Source organism: Ranitomeya imitator, chromosome 1 (assembly GCF_032444005.1).
Source record: "Ranitomeya imitator isolate aRanImi1 chromosome 1, aRanImi1.pri, whole genome shotgun sequence".
Taxonomy (NCBI): Eukaryota; Metazoa; Chordata; class Amphibia; order Anura; family Dendrobatidae; genus Ranitomeya; species Ranitomeya imitator.
The window spans coordinates 704,986,688-705,007,684 of record NC_091282.1 but is presented as its reverse complement, the minus strand read 5'-3'; the positions used below and the strand labels follow the sequence as shown (position 1 = coordinate 705,007,684).

At 45.1% G+C, this 20,997-nt stretch overlaps 1 protein-coding gene across 1 annotated transcript in view; it reads right to left on the bottom strand.

Annotated features, from left to right (window-relative positions):
* LOC138643106 (putative N-acetylated-alpha-linked acidic dipeptidase) overlaps window positions 1–16,922 on the bottom strand; it is a 234,570-nt gene extending 217,648 nt beyond the window's left edge. The window contains exons 1-2 of the mRNA XM_069731859.1: window positions 16,840–16,922; window positions 10,305–10,509 (exon numbers count right to left, since the gene is read on the bottom strand). Of these exons, the coding sequence (XP_069587960.1) occupies window positions 10,305–10,498 (194 nt within the window). The 5' untranslated portion in view covers window positions 10,499–10,509; window positions 16,840–16,922. The remainder of the gene's footprint in view (window positions 1–10,304; window positions 10,510–16,839) is intronic.
* Window positions 16,923–20,997: the final 4,075 nt, after the last annotated feature.

Below are 20,997 nucleotides of genomic sequence, written 5' to 3'. Positions count from 1 at the left end.
TCAAGATGTACACTGCCCAGCCATGACTGAGTTTCTTGCTGCAAGAACTCGGACAGAACTTCTGCGGTGTGTCTGTTGTCGCCCAAACACTTCATTGCCAATACAGCCTGCTGACGCTTGCCACTAGCCGTCCCATAATGGGACACCTCGTGTACAAAAGTGGCAGCTGCGGATGGAGTGCTCATGTGACTGCGGTCTGTGGACGAGCTCTCGCTTCTGCAGGAGGACGAGGAGGAGGAGGAGGAGGGGGGCGAACGCCTACAGCCAACTGTTTCCTAGACCGTGGGCTAGGCAGAACTGTCCCAATATTGCTGTCCCCTGTGGACCCTGCATCCACCACATTAACCCAGTGTGCCGTGATGGACACGTAACGTCCCTGGCCATGCCTACTGGTCCATGCATCTGTTGTTAGGTGCACCTTTGTACTCACAGATTGCCTGAGTGCATGGACGATGCGGTCTTTTACATGCTGGTGGAGGGCTGGGATGGCTTTTCTCGAAAAGAAGTGTTGACTGGGTAGCTCGTAGTGTGGTACAGCGTAGTCCATCAGGGCTTTAAAAGCTTCGCTTTCAACTAACCGGTAGGGCATCATCTCTAACGAGATTAGTCTAGCAATGTGGGCGTTCAAACCCTGTGTACGCGGATGCGAGGATGAGTACTTCCTTTTCCTAACGAGAGTCTCATGTAGGGTGAGCTGGACTGGAGAGCTGCAGATGGTGGAACTAGCGGGGGTGCCAGTGGACATGGCAGACTGAGAGAGGGTTGGAGATGGTATTCTTGCTGGTGCCCTACATGCAGTGTTTCCTACCACGAACCTGGGGATTCCCTGACTGCTTTGGCCTGGTGACGAAATCTGCACATTTACTGCAGGTGGTGCGGGAAATGGTGGGCTTACAGTGAGGGAAGGGATGTAGCGTTGCTGACTAGCTTCATTGGCCGAGGGTGCTACAACCTTAAGGGACGTTTGGTAGTTAGTCCAGGCTTGAAAATGCATGGTGGTTAAATGTCTACGCATGCAACTTGTATTTAGACTTTTAAGATTCTGACCTCTGCTTAAGATAGTTGAACATTTTTGACAGATGACTTTGCGCTGATCATTTGGATGTTGTTTAAAAAAATGCCAGACTGCACTCTTTCTACTATCGGATACCTTTTCAGGCATTGCAGACTGAGCTTCTTTAACCGGATGGCCACACTGTCCTACAACTGGTTTTGGTTTTGCCACGCGTTTTTGGCCAGATACGGGCCTGGCAGATGGAACCTGTTGCGAGGTTGATGCCTGCTGCGGCTCCTCCTCTTCCGCTTCAGAGCTACTGCCACCTGCACCCTGTTCCCCCAATGGCTGCCAATCGGGGTCAACAACTGGGTCATCTATGACCTCCTCTTCTATCTCGTGTGCAACTTCGTCTGTCTCACCGTGTAAGCCGGTGGTATAGCATTCGTGACGGGGCACCATAGTCTCATCAGGGTCTGATTCTGGATCACTACACTGCAAGGGCAATGTTCTGGTCTGAGTCAAAGGAACAGCATAGTAATCTGGCTGTGGCTGTGCATCTGTGCACTCCATGTCCGATTCAACTTGTAATGGGCATGGCCTGTTAACTGTTTCATTTTCTAACCCAGGAACGGTATGTGTAAAGAGCTCCATGGAGTAACCCGTTGTGTCGCCTGACGCATCCTTCTCTGTTGTTCTTGGTGAAGAAGACAAGGAAGCGACTTGTCCCTGACCATGAACATCCACTAACGATGCACTGCTTTTACATTTAGCAGTTTCAGAAGAGGAGGCGAAAGAGCTAGAGGCTGAGTCAGCAAGGAAAGCCAAAACTTGTTCTTGCTGCTCCGGCTTTAAAAGCGGTTTTCCTACTCCCAGAAAAGGGAGCGTCGAGGCCTTGTGTAGCCAGACGACAAACCTGGCTCAACAACTCGAGACTTAGGTGCTATATTGCTTTTCCCACGACCACCTGATGCTCCACCACCACTACCATCATTACCAGCTGGCAATGACCGCCCACGGCCACGACCTCTTCCACCAGACTTCCTCATTGTTTAGAAAAACGTAACCAAACTAACGGTATTTGTTACTGTAAAACCAGTTACAAGGTGAACTCAAACTTCTGTTGGATTTATATATCCCTTTATAGGTGTGTGAGACTGCAGGGAAAATCAGGCCCAATGTATAACAGCACACAGCTTCTGTGGCAGACAGATATGCCACTAACAGGACTGACGCAGATGCAGACACTACCAATAAAAATCTCCCCCTTTTTATTTTTTCTGGGAGAATATTGAAGAAATGTGGCCCACTCTTATACAGTATATGCTCTGTGGCATAAAATGAAAGACAGATGCCACACACACACGACTGGCACTGAGGCAGAATTGCCAATCTTAATCTCCCACTATTTTTTTATTTATTTATTGGAGAATTGGCAAGAAATCAGGCCCACTGTTAGACTGTATGTTTTCTGAGGCACAAAATGAGAGAGAGATGCCACACACAGGACTGGCACTGAGGCAGAAATGTCAATCTTAATCTCCCACTATTTTTTTTTTATTTATGGGAGAATTGGCAAGAAATCAGGCCCACTGTTAGACTGTATGTTTTCTGTGGCACAAAATGAGAGACAGATGCCACACACAGGACTGGCACTGAGGCAGAAATGCCAATCTCAATCTCCCACTGTTTTTTTGTTTTCCAGGGAGAATTATGAAAAAATCAGGCCCAGTATTACACACTAGGTTTTCTGTGGCACAAAATTAAAGACAGATGCCACACACACGACTGGCACTGAGGCAGAATTGCCAATCTTAATCTCCCACTATTTTTTTTTCTGGGAGAATTTAAAAAAAATCTTGCCCAGTATTACACACTAGGTTTTCTGTGGCACAAAATTAAAGACAGATGCCACACACAGGACTGGCACTGAGGCAGAAATGCCAATCTTAATCTCCCACTATTTTTTTTCCAGGGAGAATTATAAAAAAAAATCAGGCCCAGTATTACACACTAGGTTTTCTGTGGCACAAAATTAAAGACAGATGCCACACACACGACTGGCACTGAAGCAGAATTGCCAATCTTAATCTCCCACTAATTTTTTTTTATTCATGGGAGAATTGGCAACAAATCAGGCCCACTGTTAGACTGTATGTTTTCTGTGGCACAAAATGAGAGACAGATGCCACACACAGGACTGGCACTGAGGCAGAAATGCCAATCTTAATCTCCAACTTTTTTTGTAACTTTATTGTGCGAGAATTGTCAAGAAATCAGGCCCAGTGTTACACACTAGGTTTTCTGTGGCACAAAATTAGAGACAGATGCCACACACAGCACTGGCACCGAGGCAGAATTGCCAATCTTAATCTCCCACTATTTTTTTTTAATTTATGGGAGAATTGGCAAGAAATCAGGCCCACTGTTAGACTGTATGTTTTCTGTGCCAGAAAATGAGACACAGATGCCACACACAGGACTGCCACTGATGCAGATTTGCCAATTTTAATCTGCACCTTTTTTTTTTTTCTTCAGGGAGACTAGTGAATAAATCTGGGCCACTGTATTAGAGTATATTTTCTATGGCAGAAAGTGGCTTGAAGAGATATAATGGAAAAAAGGGACTGTCCTACAATTACTATCTCCCTGCAGTAATCTCAGCAAAGTATGGCAGGCAGCAATAACAAGGAGTGGACTGCTGCACAAAAAAGTCAAAAGTGTGGACAAACAAACAAGATAGCTGTGCAGAAAGGAAGGAGCAACAGGATTTGTGCTTTGAAAAAAGCAGTTGGTTTGCACAGCGGCGTACAAACAGCAATGCAGCTATCAGGGAGCCTTCTAGGGCAGCCCAATGAGCTACAGCGCTGAGGAAAAAAAAATTTAGCCTCCACTGTCCCTGCAAACAAAAGGTGGTGTTGGACAGTGGAAATCGCTACTGCACAAGCGGTTTGGTGGTTAATGTACCCTGCCTAACGCTATCCCTGCTTCTGACGAAGCGGCAGCAACCTCTCCCTATACTCAGATCGGCAGCAGTAAGATGGCGGTCGGCGGGAACGCCCCTTTATAGCCCCTGTGACGCTGCAGAAAGCAAGCCAATCACTGCAATGCCCTTCTCTAAGATGGTGGGGACTGAGACCTATGTCATCACGCTGCCCACACTCTGCGTCCACCTACATTGGCTAAGAAATGGCGCTTTTCGCGATCCTACACAGGGTTCGGATCGGGTTTCATGAAACCCGACTTTGCCAAAAGTCGGCGACTTATGAAAATGACCGATCCATTTCGCTCAACCCTAGTGGCGGTGCTTTTTGGCGTGCCTTTAGCACAAGAGTAGACGGAAGGCCCTGGCACAGTTTTAAGCTTCCTTGGAATTTTGATTGATTCAGAGAGGATGGAATGTCGGTTACTGGACGATAAATTGTTGTTATTGAAACAGGAAGTGAATAGGGTTAGAAAGCTGCATAAACTGACGTTGAAGGAGTTGCAGTCGTTACTAGGTCGTTTAAATTTTGCGTGAAGAATCACACCAATGGGCAGAATTTATTTGCCGAAGGCTGGCTGGAGCGACAGCGGGAGTGCGTGCAGCGTACCATTTTGTCCGTTTAAAAAGGGAGCACATGGAGGATTTAAAGGCGTGGCAGCGATTTTTTGGAACAATATAACAGACGGTCGTTGATTCAGCATGAGGTTTTGAGTAATTTTGACTGTGAAATCTACACTGATGCAGCCGGCGGGGCTGGTTATGGAGCCTATTGTAAAGGGAGATGGAGTGTAGGAAGATGGCCAGAGGAGTGGCATCGAAGGGGTCTGACAAAAAATTTAGCGTTATTGGAGTTGTTTCCGATTGTAGTATCTGTTTTCATTTGGGGCAAATTGTTTGTTAAACAGAAAGTTCATTTTCATTGCGATAATATGAGCGTGGTGTCAGTAATTAATAGTTTGTCGGCGTCATCTCCCCTGGTGATTAAGTTGGTGCGGGAGTTGGTTTTAAGGTGCCTTGAATTGAATGCTTGGATTTCAGCGGTGCATGTGCCGAGTGTTAAAAACTCTATAGCGGATTCTTTATCTCGTTTTCAGTGGAAAAGGTTCCGGGAGTTGTCACCAGAAGCGGAGGCATTGGGAGAGGAATGCCCTTCGCGCTTGTGGCAAGTGGTTATGGAAGAGCAGGACGACTTATTTGTGAGTCCGTTACGCGCCAGACCTGGGCGTCTTACGAGGAATTGTGGAGTGTTTGGAAAACTTGGCTGTTGCAGTTAGGAGCGTTTGAGTCTGATGTGGATACGGTACAAGCTTTGTTACGGTTCGTGGGGTGTGCAGCTGATAATGGTTGGTTTCAAAAGTTAATAAATTTGTGGCGGGTATGGCTTTTGGTTTCAAGTTGGAGGGTTCTATTGATGTCACAAAATGTTTTTTGGTTTAGACAGGCTTTAAAGGGTTTGCGAAGGGGTAATAAAAGTTCTGATAGGCGCAGACCGATTTCATTCAACATGCTTGAACGGTTAGGTGGTGTGTGGGAAGAGATTTGTGTTTCGACTTTTGAAGTTGCATTGTTCAGGTTGGTGTTTTCTTTGGCGTTTTTCGGAGCTTTGCGAATTGGTGCATTCTTGTCGCACAACAGAGTTAGCGCCGGGGATCTGATGTCAGAAGATGTTGAAATCCAAGCAAGGGGCATTAGTTTTTGGATACGATGGTCAAAAACTGATCAGTTGGGAAAAGGTAAGCGTGTAGTGTTTGGTAAGGTGGAAGGGGCCCTGATGTGCCCACATAGATGACTGGATTTGTACTGCAACTTGTCAGCACGAAGGGTGGGTCCATTGCTGTGTCATGCAGGTGGAGCATTTCTGTTCCGATTCCAATTTATTGCCATTTTGAAAAAGGGTTACAAGAGTTGGGATTGCCACCGGATATGTACGGTTCTCATTCTTTTAGGATCGGGGCTGCGTCAGAGGCACATATGAGGGGTTTAGGGGCCGAGGCAATTCGGCAGGTTGGTAGATGGTGCTCTGACCATTATTTAACTTATGTGTGTTAGTACTATTGAGGGGAGATGGGGGGCAGTTATTGTCGTTGTTTTTCAAGTAAATGGTTTTTGTGTCTTTTCAGGTCGCTCCCCTTTCTAAGCAGGGAACATCGGACATTCGTTTGTGCATTGGAAGGCCATACGGGCAGATGTGAGGCCCGACGGTAGGCAATTAGGCTTCGGTAGGGATCAGGTTGTCATTCGTTGGCTGGGTTTTAGAATCATGGTTTGGGGCAGGGTTTTAAGTGAATTTTCGAGAGCTTCTCGTTTGGGTATGGAGCGCCCCCAGATACAGGGCCATGGGTTACTTGGTAGCGGTCCTCTGCTGGCTCAGTTCTGGGAATGTCACGGTGGCTGGACCCGGTCCGTGACCCTGCTAAGGGGCATCCAATAAAGGGTGATAGGAGTCTGTCAAGGTTTCGTGACGCCACCTGTGGTGTTCGGTCAGGATGACCGACGCTGCTTGGGGTCCGCTGGGGTGATGGAATGGCAGGTAGATGGTATACCTTCCCACAGGTGAAGTATGTCCCCAGGGCTTCCCAGTCATGTAGATGGCGATGGTGTGAGGTGCAGACAATAACGAGGACACAAGGTTGCAGTCTCTTTTCCTCTTTACTGAAGACTTCAGGATCTGCAATCCAGAGCACGATTAACAGGGCTTTCTGAGACCGGCCGGTCCGATGGGCACATCCAGAGTTCCCTTTGTAGGTGGAAATCCGTGCCTACCACTAGCGCCTGTGTGTTGTAGTGCTACCCTGCTGAGCATTCGGAATAGTCCTCACAACTTCTGTTCTCGTTCGTTCGTTCTTTCTAATTCTCTCTCTCTTGTTCCAAATGTTACTAGTTTCTCATCCCCCAGATATGTTATGGCTAGGACGCACCCGTATGACGGGAAGGCTCGGAGCTCTTCCGGGACCCTAGAGACGCCCCTCTCCACGCGTTGCCCTCTATGTCTTCGTAGGAAATTTAAGGTAGACAGCCAACCTATAATTAACTGTCCTGTGGAGTTCGAAGTAAGGCCTAGAGTCAGTTACTTCCGCGGTGTTCCGGCCACTGACTACGCGCCTCAGTAGGATGTTGCCTCGGTCTCACGGCACGACTCCTACTGGCTCTCCTTTGTGCTTGATCTCGTTTCTCACTGTTCCACGATACCCTTTGCTTTGTGTCTCTTTCTTAGGATACCGCCGCAAGGTAGTGCAGGCGCGGTTCTGTAATGTTCTGCTCTGTTCGCTAGGTACCTGCCAGGTTCCGATGCCCGACAGGGACCCCCCTGTGTCTTCTCCCTGCAGCACCCCCTGCCACGGGATATTGCCTGAATCCAACCCAGTCAGCTTCTGACTAACTTTCTACCCAACCCCTAGTTTTAACAGTGTGAGGAGTGGCCAAATAAATAAAGCCTTTTTCTCCTCCTAGTGGCCGGAGTGTGAAGTGTAATGTGTGCTGGTGATACCTGGTCAGAGAATTCCTTCAGTGCCATCAGACGTACCATCAATCCCCTTAGCGGCAGAGTGTCATACTGCAACAACCAGATCTCTGGGGCGCTGCAGGTAGAGCTCCTGTTATTTGGGTCACGCACTTGGGCGGTAACAATGTAGTAACTAAGCCAGTCAGAGAATTGATTAGGATTATTCGCTTTAATTTTTTAACGTGGACGTCATTTCCAGAAATGTTGACAGTTTGGTCAGATATTGTTCCCAGAAAGACGTGGAGAATGGCAAGATCGTTTAAGAGAATTAATAGGGCGAGGATTAAGTTGAATAGGGCCATGTTGAGTTTTGTGTCTAGAAATGGTGGCATAAGTGTGAGACACTTCGAATTGGAATCCGGAGTTGGCAATTTTTGGAGGGACGATGGGTTGCATTTGAGTGACATATGGATTGATTTGTGGGCACTCGCAATACAGGAAAGTGTTGAGAGAGCATTGGCGTTGTTGGGGCACTCACGAGCCTGAGGTGGTCAGGGCTGTTCGTGGTTGGCGGGGTTCTTGAAGTTGACGCTGATTCGTCGGGGAAGGAATTTTGAGGAAATTCGGGACAGTTTAAATGAGGTGGGGTTGATCTGGCTATGGGCTCTGGTCGGGGTATTACCCTGGGAGCTTTTTGGTGGTTAGTCTTCCCTGAATGGGTTGTTTGGTGCCCTCGAGCTGGTGGTTTACGGCTGAGGGTAACATGGTGGTTGAAGTTTGTTGGTTATTGCCAAATATAAGCCAGATTTTTTTTAGCTCCAAGAACCCTCCCCTCATGTAGAGTTTATATCAAATTATTGATATGCATTTGTTATATGTTATTGTTTGTTAATAAACTGGCCGCTGTGGCCAATATTAATCAAAGAATCGTTGAATAATGTTTTTATTTCAGGAGGGTGTATGTTTTTATAGGTTCTGGTCGATGAATGGGGTATGTGTCAAAGAAAGAAACCCATATTGCCATACGCGGTCATATACTGTAGACCTAAATGTTTCTATAAATATTTGCCAAGTCCTTCACAATTAGAAATTGAGTAATCATATCGCATCTCATCACATAACATCTCTCCGGTGAAAAAATCAACTGATATTTCAAAATATAAACAACAGTAACAATGGCATCAAATATTGGAAGAGAACTGAAAGAAAATGTTGAAATCAAGTCTACAAATAAATGCTTAAAGGTACCTTCACACTGAACAACTTTCCAACGAGAACGACAGCGATCCGTGACGTTGCAGCGTCCTGGATAGCGATCTCGTAGCGATCAGGATCCTGCTGTGACATCGCTGGTCGTAGCTAGAAGTCCGGAACTTTATTTGGTCGTCAGGTCAGTATGATTCGTCATGTTTGACAGCAAAAGCAACGATGCCTGCAATGGTTTTTCATGGAGGGAACAACCAGCGAGAACGATAAGTACGTCACTGGATCGCTCCTGCATCGTTCAGCTGTTGCCGGTGTTTGACGTCTCCTAGCGACCTAAACAGCGACGCTGCAGCGATCGGCTCGTTGTCTATATCGCTGCAGCGTCGCTTAATGTGACGGTACCTTAAGAAACCGGAAGATGTGTCGTAATCTAATCAAAGTAGAATATTTTACCTGTGTGCAGCCAATTGCACGATTCAGGATTTTGATCAGTGTTTTGCGAAAGTAATTGTAAGCCAAAACCAGGAGATTAATATAGTTCTATTTTTACTATTTTCACAAATACTGAAGTAATCCATCGACCAAAACATTGTCGTGTAATAGTGGCGCAAAGAATTCTACAAGACTATTGTTTATGCTATGTGACTTGTATTTCCCTTTCGTTTAGATTATGCTCACAGGAAGTAGTGATGAGCGAGTGTGATCGTTACTCGAGATTTCCGAGCATGCTCGGGTCTTCTCCGAGTATCTTGGGTGTGCTTGTAGATTATGCTTGTGTCCCACCGCAGGTGCATGATTTGCGGCTGCTAGACAGCCTGAATACATGTGGGGATTTCCTAACAAGCAGTCCCAGCATGCGTTCAGGTTGTCTAACAGATGCAAATCATGCAGCTGCGGTGACTCAAGCATAATTTCCGAGCACGCCCAAAATACTTGGGAGACCAGCCGAGCATGCTCGGAAATTTCGAGCAACGAGCACACTCGCTCATCACTAAGAGGAAGATTTTGCTTTGTGTTTTTTTGCCGTAATATTTAGAACCATTTAAAATGACATCATTTGTGCCGTGATCTTACAGAATCACAGCAAAAAAAGTGGCAATTATAAAGAGATTCCAGAAAATTGCTTCAAAAAATGCAGCATGATTGCATCATGTCAGTATACCATCAATATGACGTATATTGCAGCAAGAAGTTTTTATTCTCATGGAACCTGAGAGCAATAAAACCCTGTGTGCCTCTGTGTCTCCTCCTGGAGAAATTCGCAGCAGACCTTGGAAGCATGTCCTACCCTGGAGACACAAAGGAGTATAGTAAGAGATTATAAAATTCTGTGGATGCCATAAATGGGATCTGAGTCACTTGGAACCCAAAAATGCAACCAGGGAAAGACATGCCTTTGAGGAAACCACCGTTTGAAGGCAATGCTATCAGTAAATGTGATCTTCTGTATACAGATTCCTTTATTATGACAAGTCTTCAAGTGGTTGGGGATGGTGTTGGGGGGAGCAAGAAACTGAGATCTTCTCTGATTTTAGGGAAAGCTGGTAAAGAATTCTGATTTAATATAATTAAATGCACAATAGGGAGTGCTCCTGTTGGGAGAATTCAACCCACTCTTTACTGAGCACAAATTAATAATATTAATGGTCCAGTTTGTTACAAATATTTAGACTTACTGTAAGTTTTTGCGAATTTCCTCAGCCTGGATCTCTTGATGAAGTTGTTGGCTGTATACAGGATCTCCATCTTTGCTCATTTTCTTCAGCCATGAAAGTTGTGGAGGAATAATTGAAAAATGTCCAATCAATATTCCAATTCCCAGCGAGGCTACTGCCAACGTTATCAGTCCCGGAATTTTCATCCAGTTCATTGTAATTAGCACTAGAATGACGTATGAATTCATGATTGATTATTGGTCATGTAATAAACCATTTTTATAGTTACGGTACATGTGAAAGGATGTATATTGCATATACAGTATGTCCCCTTGTTGTATATCAAAGAGAACTGAGCCTGAGCACATTCTTGGTTATGTAAAAAGAGCAGAAAAAAAACATGGTGAACATATGTTATTATGACTGCATAACTTAATTTATGACAATGGTATTATACTGGAAACATGACTCTTGATGGTTTTTTTTGGCTTTTTTTTTATTTTACAGCCAAACACAGAAATGCATGCAGAAGACAGGAGATGTTTTAAATGTTTCTTTATATTGTTCCCCTGCTTTTTTTTAATCCATTTCAGGCTTTGACTCCAATAAGTGTGTCAGAAACGACAAGAACATAACTAAAGCTCACATTCTGTAATATAAATATTAAAAAGAAAACCTTTCAAATTGCATTTTGACTTTTTTTTCTATACAGATTTTGTTCAATAATACAATTTTCTGGGAGAACGACGCATATTTCTCCTGACATTTGTTTCAATATTGTCACATCTAATTTTCACATGTTTCGTAGCTCGCAGAATATCGCAGCCCAGGGCGAGGACGGAGGTGTTTCTTCATGTCAAAGGCAAAACTGCACAGATCGTCTGTCACTTGATGTTGGTATAATGTACTGGATGGCTGGCTGGTGTCTCTATGTCAGTACGTATCATATGTCAGTCTACTCTATAGCCATATGGTCCTTGCTCCAGTCAACAAGACCACATTGTTTGACAGTGCATACAGTAATGTATGTATAATCGGGCTGAGAATCTAGAATTAAGCGTTTTTTCTAGTCTGCGGCATTCTTTCAGCAATTTTGCAGTGTTTTTTACCCATTCCCATTGAATGGGACAAAAAAATGCATGTAAAAATTGTGCATTCTTTATGTAGAATTTTTCCTGCTCATGCTGTTTTTTTTGCAGCAGAAAAATTTGCTACAAATACTCAAACCTTAGGAAACGAACATTGTTTTACCCTTTTCATAATGGATAACCTTCTAAAAGAGCTGCTAGTGTCTAGAGCATGTGTAATTTAAAGGGTTAGTCCACTTTCAGCTGATCTTGTTCCAGCTCCTTCTGTCAGGTGCCGACTCTCTGGCTGTCTCAATGGCGGTGACAGCAAGGGAGGAAGCAATGGTATCATCGCTAGGTGGCTCGCTCATCGCCCAGTTCTTTCTCCATATGCTGGTGGAGTGATTCTCTTCCATTGGTCGACATATTCACTGCTAAGCCCCTAATATGTCTCCTCCTGCTGGATGGTGTGATAAGTACCCTGCCACTTGGTCATTGCTTTGATATATGTATTTTTGGCCTTGTTGACTGTCCGCTGGCTGCAGTCCGTCACTGGGCCAATTGTCAGTGCGGACGCAGTGTCTGTTGAGGACATGCTACTTTACTTTTTAATCCACTGCTGTCATTCTGCCATTGTTTGTTATTGAATTGTATACCTCGGCTCCTGTTATGCATTATTGGAGTGATTCCTAGAATTCTGACCCAGCTTTTGCACCTTTTTTTTTCTACGCCTAATCACCCTTTATGTGCTTTTCTGTAATTTGCTGGAATTCACTTTGGACTTTGGTTACTTCACTGTCTTTCCCCTAGACTTGATCCTGACTATTCTCCTAACTACATTCCTACCCCCCTATCCTCTGTCTTACTGTCACTGACCCAGGTCCTTCGCTATTTTACTGTCAACTTGCTTCTTCGGCCAGCAACTGCTCAATCAAAGCAACCCAGGGGCCTTGGGCAGCGAATGCTTGATGCCTGTATAAGGGTGAAAATTAAAGAGTTCATTGGGAACTGCTAAGTGGAGTGGCTTTCTCTATCAATTCCTCACATCTTTAAAGATCTCTAATGTTCTGGTCATATGATGGACTTGTGTGTCTTAATAGGGTAGGGTCTTATGCACATCTGAGATGCAGGGACAGTGCAGCCGCTTCGTGAAAGTCACAGTGACTTTTATCTTTATTATTAGAAATTGTCAATTGCCCAGACAATATGGCCTCGTAGTTTCTGTACAACCGAGTGACTGAATGCAATGAGCAATCAATTTACAATTAATTCTGTAAAACGCCTTACGACATTGCATCTGGGCAAGCTGAAAGTATATCACCCACAACGTGGTACCCATGTGCTATGAATCCATTGTGTGACCAGGATGGATTTTTCTTTCAAATGGGTGTGAATGATGAAAGATTCTATTGAACAGCAAGCCAAGATCTTACAAACAATAAGAAAGTTTTTCAAGCAGAACAGACAAATGGAGTATCAAAAAAGATCGGTTGCGTTATTAAAACACATAGTAGCAGTGGGACCCCGTTCATTTTATGAGGTTCATCTGGGTTCTGTTCTGTCCATTTTTACAATGGAAGGAAAATCGCAGCATGCAGAAATATTTCTTCTGTTCTAAAAGATGACACAATGCAGAATATGGACAGTCTGCTTCCATTTGTATCAGATATACAAAGGGTTAATATTTTACCTTATTCCAGTTGTCTGTTCCTCCAAACTGAACACACAATCTGAATATTAAAACTGAAGTATGAACACGGCTGGAAAATGATATCGCTTTCATTATATGAAGGATGATATTTGGGTAAACCGTGATTAAGATTTTATATATTTCCTGCTTAGTTTTCTTTAAACTGGGTCTACTTCAGTCCTTGTCAATCACATCATTAATAGGGCCCATTATTTACCGTACATACTCGAGTATAAGCCGACCCAAGTATAAGCCGTGACACCTACTTTTGCCACAGAAAGCTGGGTATGCATTTGCAGCGCCCCAGAGTCCTGGTCGTTGCAGTAATGTTATTCTTCCACCAAAGGGAGTGATGTTACATCTGAAGGCAATAAAGGAGATCTTCTCATCAGGTAACACAATGCATGCAACATGTTCACACTCCAGACCAGAAGGGGGAGCTCTAAGCCTGTTTAAGGTGAACTCCCCTTTATAAGATCCTGATCTGGAGGGAAAAGGAGTTCAGAGTGCAGTTCCTGTCAGGAAGACAGAAGGACAGGACGGAGTCCTGGAGCCTGAAGTGCTGCAGCTCCTGAAGGAAGTCACTAAGCGAACATATTTCAGAGAATGTGCCGGAAAGCAGAGCACAGGGGAGAAATATCAGAGGGAGATCAGCCAGGAGCAAGCTGCTTCCTTCTGAAGCGCAGAAGCCGGTAGCCAGCATACCGAGGGAGTAAGGATCTCTATGTTTTACTTCAGAGACTGGCAGGACAGTTAATTCCACGTTGGCTGCCCGACCTTATACCCAGGAAGCACGGTGGCAACCTGTGGGGGCTGGGGCGTCGTAGGGTCCCTGTAAAAAGCCTCAGGCTATCAGTCATACGGGTTTGTCCTATCCTATCCATCAGGGGGACAGAGAGAAAGAGACATTGCATCTACAATAGTTGTGAGGACCTCACCGAGTTGCTCAGCAGGGTGGAACTACAACACTCAGGCGCTAGAGGAAGGCTATTGAATTCCACCTCGATAAGGGGACTCTGGAATTGCCTTCAGACCAGCCGGACTCTGCCTGCCCTGTGATCTGGTGCTCTGGACTGTGGACGCTGAAGCCTTCAGTAAAAGTAAAGAGACTGCAACCTTGTGTTCTCGTTATTCACTGCGCCTTACATCATCCACCATCCACCATTTACACTCTGGGAAGCCCTGGGGATACACATCATCTGTGGGAAGGTATACCATCTAGCTGCCATAACATCACCCCAGCAGACCTCTAAGTAGTGTCAGTCACCCTGACCGAATACCATAGGTGGCATCACGAACATTACCCCTTTAAAGACCTTTCCCCTCATTTTCAACGGACGTCCCCTAGGGCCACGGACCGGGTCAGCCACTGTGACATCCCCACTGAGAACCGAAGGACCCGGTACCGATTACCCCATTGCCCTACATGGCGGGAGCGCTCCATATTGTCCCCTCATCCCTGTCCTGCTATGCATGCCTCCCCTTCCCTGTCCTGGTATGAATGTCTCCCCCATTCTGTCCCTGTATACATGTCTCCCCCGTTCAGTCCCTGTATGCATGCCTCCCCCTTCCCTGTCCTGGTATGAATGCCTCCCAGTCCCTGCCCCTGTCTGCATGCCTCCCTCATTCAGTCCCAGTATGCATGCCTCCCCTTTCCCTGTCCTGGTATGAATGCCTCCCCCATTCTGTCCCTGTATGCATGCCTCTTTATCACGTACCACGTGACCGCTGAGCACAGGAAGAGCTGCAAGCAGGCGCCGGTGGCCGGAACGAGATGCAGTGCCAGCACCGAGGGCGCGCAGGTAGGAGAGTATGATGTGTGCGCCGGCTCCTGACACCCGCTGCTCCGATGCCAAAAATGTGATGAAAAACTCGGCTTATACACGAGTTTATATGGTATTTATTAATTATGCATTACTTATACAGCACTATCATATTCCGCAGCGCTTTACAGACATTATCATCGCTGTCCCCAATGGTGCTCACAATCTAGATTCCCAAACTGTATGTTTTTGGAATGTGGATGGATACTGGAGAACCAGGAGGAAACCCGCGCAAAAACTGGGAGAACAAATAAACTCCTTGCAGATTTTGTCTTTGATGAGATTTGAACCCAGGATTCCAGCACTTGAAAGCAACAAACACTGAGCTATCGGGCTACCATTAACATCCAGATATTCATTGCATGGTCCTTATACCTTATCATTATTAGTAAATCTGCCCAACTATGTTGCTCTTCCTTTGCCACCTGCCCTTGCCTATCCTGTGCCACCCATTCTCGCCAATCCACTGCAACCCATCTTTGCTAATTCAATGCCACCCATCCTTGCCTATCCAATGCCACTGATCCTTGCCTATCCTGTGCCACCCATCCTTGCCTATCCTGTGCCACCCATCCTTGCCTAGCCTGTGCCACCCATCCTTGCCTGCCCTATGCCACAAGTCCTTACTTATCTTCGCCATCTGCTTTTCCTGCAGCAGTGATGAACCCTGAGTAAGGTGGGCATCCCTTACTTCCCCTCCCTTCTTCAGGTTTAAGTGTGTTCTGGACAAGAAAAGCAAATATTGTGGCTTCCACTTTCTCCTTTCCTTTACCTCCCAGGGATCTGTCTTTTATTTTTCAATACCAATTTCACTTTTTCCATTTGGCATCTTCATTAATAAGAATGGAAGTGGAGCTATTGGTTGCTATTAGTGATGATGAGCGAATGTGCTCAGATAAGGTGCTATCATTTGATCGCTTCAATACAGACTGCAATAGAGCTATAGTGCTTCCTTATTAGACCCCAGTGATCATGTAATTGCTAGGTGCCAGAAGGAACAGTAGCTGTTGGGTCCTAATTAGTGATCAGCAAACGTGCTGGTATAAGGCATTGTCCAAGCATGCTCGGGTACTAGCCGAGTGACTTTGCCGTGCTCGAATACTATGTTCAGCTGCATGTCTCATGGCTGTTAGTCAATCCCTGCATGTGTTGCGGCTGTTTGTTATGATTTTTGTTAGCAGCAGTGAAATTCATTGCTGGACCTGGGGAGGGCAAGTAAAGTTTTGTTTTTTCAGTTTGTTTTTTTGTTAAAACAAACATGGCTTGGAAGAGAGTTCTGAAACCGGAAAACTCCCTTAAGAATGGATACTTACATGGGGCTGAAATCATACAAGATATCTTAGGCTACTTTCACACATCAGGTTTTTAGCATCAGGCACAATCCGGCGAATGTTGTAAAAACCGGATCCGGCGCAGATTGTGAAAAACTGATGTGACCGATCCGTTTTTTTGATGGATCTGACTAGCATATCCAGATAATTGGATAAAAAAAATTTGGAGCATGCTCAGTTTAAGAAAACGGAATCTGGCGCTGGAATCCGTCATTTTCCGGATCTGGCACCTTCCGGCTCCCTTAGGCTTCCATTCTAGCAAACAGCCGGAAGCGCCGGATCCGGCGCTTCCGGCTTTTTCGCCGGAGACAAGAAACGTTGCTATGGACAGGACATTTTTTCCAGAAACCGGAAACGGCAGATTTGCCGGATCCAGCGAAAACCGGACGAAACACAAGGTCATACAACGCAATCCAGCACTAATACAAGTCTATGGGAAAAAAAACAGATCCGGCGGCAACATTCGCCGGATCCGAGATTTTGAAAATTAGCCAGATTGAGCCTGACTGCGAAAACCTGATGTGTGAAAGTAGCCTTATTGAGGTTCATCAAAGTGCTTTATGTTTGTAAAGATAGATGACCTTGATTTCAATATTTAAATATTGCTGATAATCATGGAAAATACTTAGATGAAATAAAATCTACCGTGCGGCGCAGTTCAGCGGCTCTCGTCCTGCAGTCTGCTGGGTTCTTGCTCGTCGGTCTTCTGATGTCTTTGTCTTGTCACCAATCTCCTCTCTTGCTCACTTCAAGTTATTCAGTTTGTCTCCTGGTAATTGATTTATGGATCTTTGTATTTTCACAAATGACTTCCTATCAACAATTTACTATTATCCAAAGGTCACTAAGTGGTGTTAGATGGCGGAGATAATAAGTAACGTGTGGACAGCCGAGTGAATTAGTAGAAGACAAGGAAATAGTGTTATTGCCAAATTTTGCAATCATGTTATTGAAGATTTTGCCACCCATGATTTGTAGCAGATAACCATATCAATAATGCATGCTAACTGCTCTGCTCTGTTTTCCAAATGCTAGAGAAGCAAAGATGAGTAAAGAAGAATAGGACAATTCATTAAAAATGAAAGAGCAAAATACATGTGAATAGAATAAAATTCTGGCAATTTTTTTAATACATCTACATAGTGGTCAGTGCAAAGTTCTTCTAATACAAAGCTCCGATTCCCCTACATATTGTAGATATGGAGTACCTTGTAAGAAGCTTTGATCTCCCATGATTCTGCTACTTTTTTCCATTTTGTGCTTCATCACTGCATTGATATTCACACCTATTTTTTTTTTAGGAGCTTAATATGTGAAATCTCTACTTGTAGTTCAAGTGAGCTTTTCTTTAGAGTCATCTCTGGGGGCATGTGCTTTCAACCCTCCCTCTCAGATTCTGCCAATCACAGTTCAGAATCTGATTTAGCAGCCTACCATTCACAGATGCAGCTAAGCTGTGATTGGCAGCATCTGGGAGGAAGGGAGGGAGGAAGGTGAATAAGCCGATGCTCCAGAGAAGACTCTGAACTACAAAAAGAAATTTCTCTTATTTTCTGCTCCAAAATAAATGAGAATATATAAAAGCAATGGAGCAACACAGCCCAAAATGGTAAAAAGCGGCAGACTCATGGGAGCTCTGGGATTTTCACGAGGTATTTATCTCACATTTTGAGCAAATGACAGGTTCTCTTTAAGTCGTGTGATCACAAGATATTTGGTCCACCATGAGGTCAAATCAAGGTTTGTCAAAGCAGTGCAGTGTTCTGGGAATAGGGGTGAGGTCTTCTCACTGTAAAGTGTATAAGAAGTATGTTTTTTCAAATGCCTTAGGCCAGGTCTGTGCAAAATACAGCCCACCAAGCCGTCCGGGATGTGCCAGCTCTTTTTTTTCCTACATTCAGATGTACTAACATCTTTCAGATGCCAATACATTTGAACACTGCGGCAGAGGAACGCATGTAGCAGTGTGATGAGGTGAGCATGCTGCTGATGTCATTACGCTGCTGCTGAGGCCGCACAGGCAGAGGAGACATCGGGCACAGGTAAGCGCTCCATGGAGAATTCGAAGATTAAATATCATATTATTTTAGCTGAGGGCCCGGGGAGGGAAGTGTTGTGTTACTGTGAGGGAACATAATGTAGCAATTAGGGACATTATGGGTAAATTTGAGGTATGGGCAGTTTGGGACATTATGGGGTAATTAGGGGAGTTTCAAAAGGGGCATGGTATACCAAGGGACTTGGAAAGGGGCAGTTTGGGTGAGCTATTGAAAGGGGCAGTATGTGTAGGAACACTATGAAGAGCGGTTGTGTGGGGGTTATTATGTGGAAGAGATATTATTCAGAGGAGCAGTGTGGGGAGATATTTTGTAGAAAAGCAGTGTGGGGGGATATTATATAGATGGGCAGAGTGGGTGAACATTTTGAAGAGCAATGTGGGTGGGGATATTTTGGAAAGGGGCAGTGTGTGTGGGCATATTTCGGAGAAGGGCGGTGTATGTGTATGGGAGTATTTTGTAAGCACAATGAGGGGTAATTTGTTGAGGGCAGAGCATGAGAGATTTTATTTCTGGAGCAGTATAATGATACTTTCATTTTTAAAGGCACTGTGTTGGAATGTGCTGCTGAAGAAGGAGATGAGGGAGGTTTGGAGAGATGTGTTCTGGGCATTACATTTTAGAATGGTGTCTGTGCTACATGGATACAAAGGGATGGGAATTACTTTTTAATCAGAGATGATTTTTGTTTCCCCCATCTCTCCAAGGCTGCAGGGGGTCATGCCTCTCCCAGTACCTTCTTATCTCAAGGTGTTGCTTGAAACCTCTTGCTCAGTTTTACTGCTGTCTTTACGGAGAGCAGGTGTGACCTCCGTGGGCTCTCAGGCTCATTGCGTCTGAAGGTTCTCACTTTTGAAGGTTCATACTTTCTTGGGGTTGTTAATCACAATTGTTTATTTTGCTTGTTTATGATGAATAATGCAAAGTTTGTATATTAAGTAGAAATAAGTAGGGTTTTCTTATAAATAAGTGGGTCTTCTTAGAAATCGCCTCACAGGTACTTTTTGTTTCATTACGTTTATAGTTATTAAATTGATTTTTTTCCATCTGATTTCTGATAAAACATCCCTATGAAGGTCACTGACTTACTTTTAGACCCCAGAAATTGCGATAATTAGATTATCAACTCTGGAGTGCCTGAGATGCTCCTGACCCAGGGTTAAGAACATACTGGGAATTGTAGGTTCATGCAGTACAAATGTATATGGGGCTGACCTGACATTACAGTTGATCACTGTGCTAAGCTTGATGCTGCATTCATGTACTGATGGAGGTTCTTTCACTGCATTCATATTCTGTCTGTGTTTCTGGTGCTGCATTTATACATAAATAATAATCTTTATTTTTATATAGCGCTAATATATTCCGCAGCGCTTTACAGTTTGCACACATTATCATTGCTATCCCCATTGGGGCTCACAATCTAAATTACCTATCAGTATGTCTTTGGAACGTATTGGAATTTATGTATTGATGGTGGTTCTAGTGCTGAATTCATGTACTGGTAGTGTTTCTAGCTCAGCATTCATGTAGGGATGGTGTTTCTAAGGTAACATTCATGTGCTGATGGTGGTTCTGACGCAGCATTCATGTAATGATGGTGGTTCTGATGCTGCATTCATGTACTGATGGTGATTCTGGTGCTGCACTTATATGCTGACAGTGGTTCTGATATTGTACACATGTAGCAATCCATAATGTGTTTCATAGCTATGTTAAAACTTAAATGTCCAAACTTAGATATTTGAGATTATGACAAGTGTAGCGCAGTGGTGCCCACGCTGTGCAGTGATGAGGCAGTGGCCCAGCAAAGTTTAAAGCAAAACATGTTTAATGTCTAAACTCACACAGTGCACATCACATGGTATGCTCCGGATCGCAGCCGGGAAATAAGACAGTCCATAACGTGTCCGGTTGCTGAGGGCGACTGCACCGCCGTATCATGTTGCGGAGTGCCAGAAGTTTGCTCTGCTTGGCTCTGTGCTTCCTCACATAGACTGAACTTTTGCAGAGATGTCTGTTCTGCTCCCTGCAAACTCCACACTGACACACCCAACCCTCTGCTGCAGGGATTTTTACCAAAGAAACTGTGGCCGTCGGCCACATGGACAAACCCGGGCCGGGCAGCGGCGTATCTAGGGGGGGCAGCCAGGGCATGTGCCCCAGGCGCAGCCGACAGGGGGCACCATCGGGCAGCCTGATGCGCGATCCAAGGAGGAGGCTCCCCGTCGGCGGCATTCTGCTGCCCCCACACTGAAATTCTGCTGTTCTCTGAGCCGGCTGTCAAACTGACAGCCGACTCACAGAAGGGGCTGCGCGTCAGTTCATGGTGATTTGTACTGGGTGGCGTCTTCAGACGTGAGTACACTTGAACAAAGTCCTGACCGCCCCCGGCACTTCCTGCTCAGTGAAACGCCAGCAGCGTAATCATCAGGTCATATGATCATGAATGCTGCTGATGTCACTCGCAGGCTCTTCATAGGTGATAAAACAAGACATAGCGTTGCGGTTGGTGGTAAGTGCTCCAGATGGGGTAATGGAGCTGAAGACACCAAAGAATTTAAGGACAGCATGGGGACAAAAGTCTGAGGACAGCATGGGGGGAGAAAGCTGAGGACAGCATGGGGATAGAAGTCTGAGGACAGCATGGGGCAGAAAGCTGAGGACAGCATGGGGCAGAAAGCTGAGGACACAGCATGGGGCAGAAAGCGGAGGACACTGCATGGGGGGAGAAAGCTGAGGACAG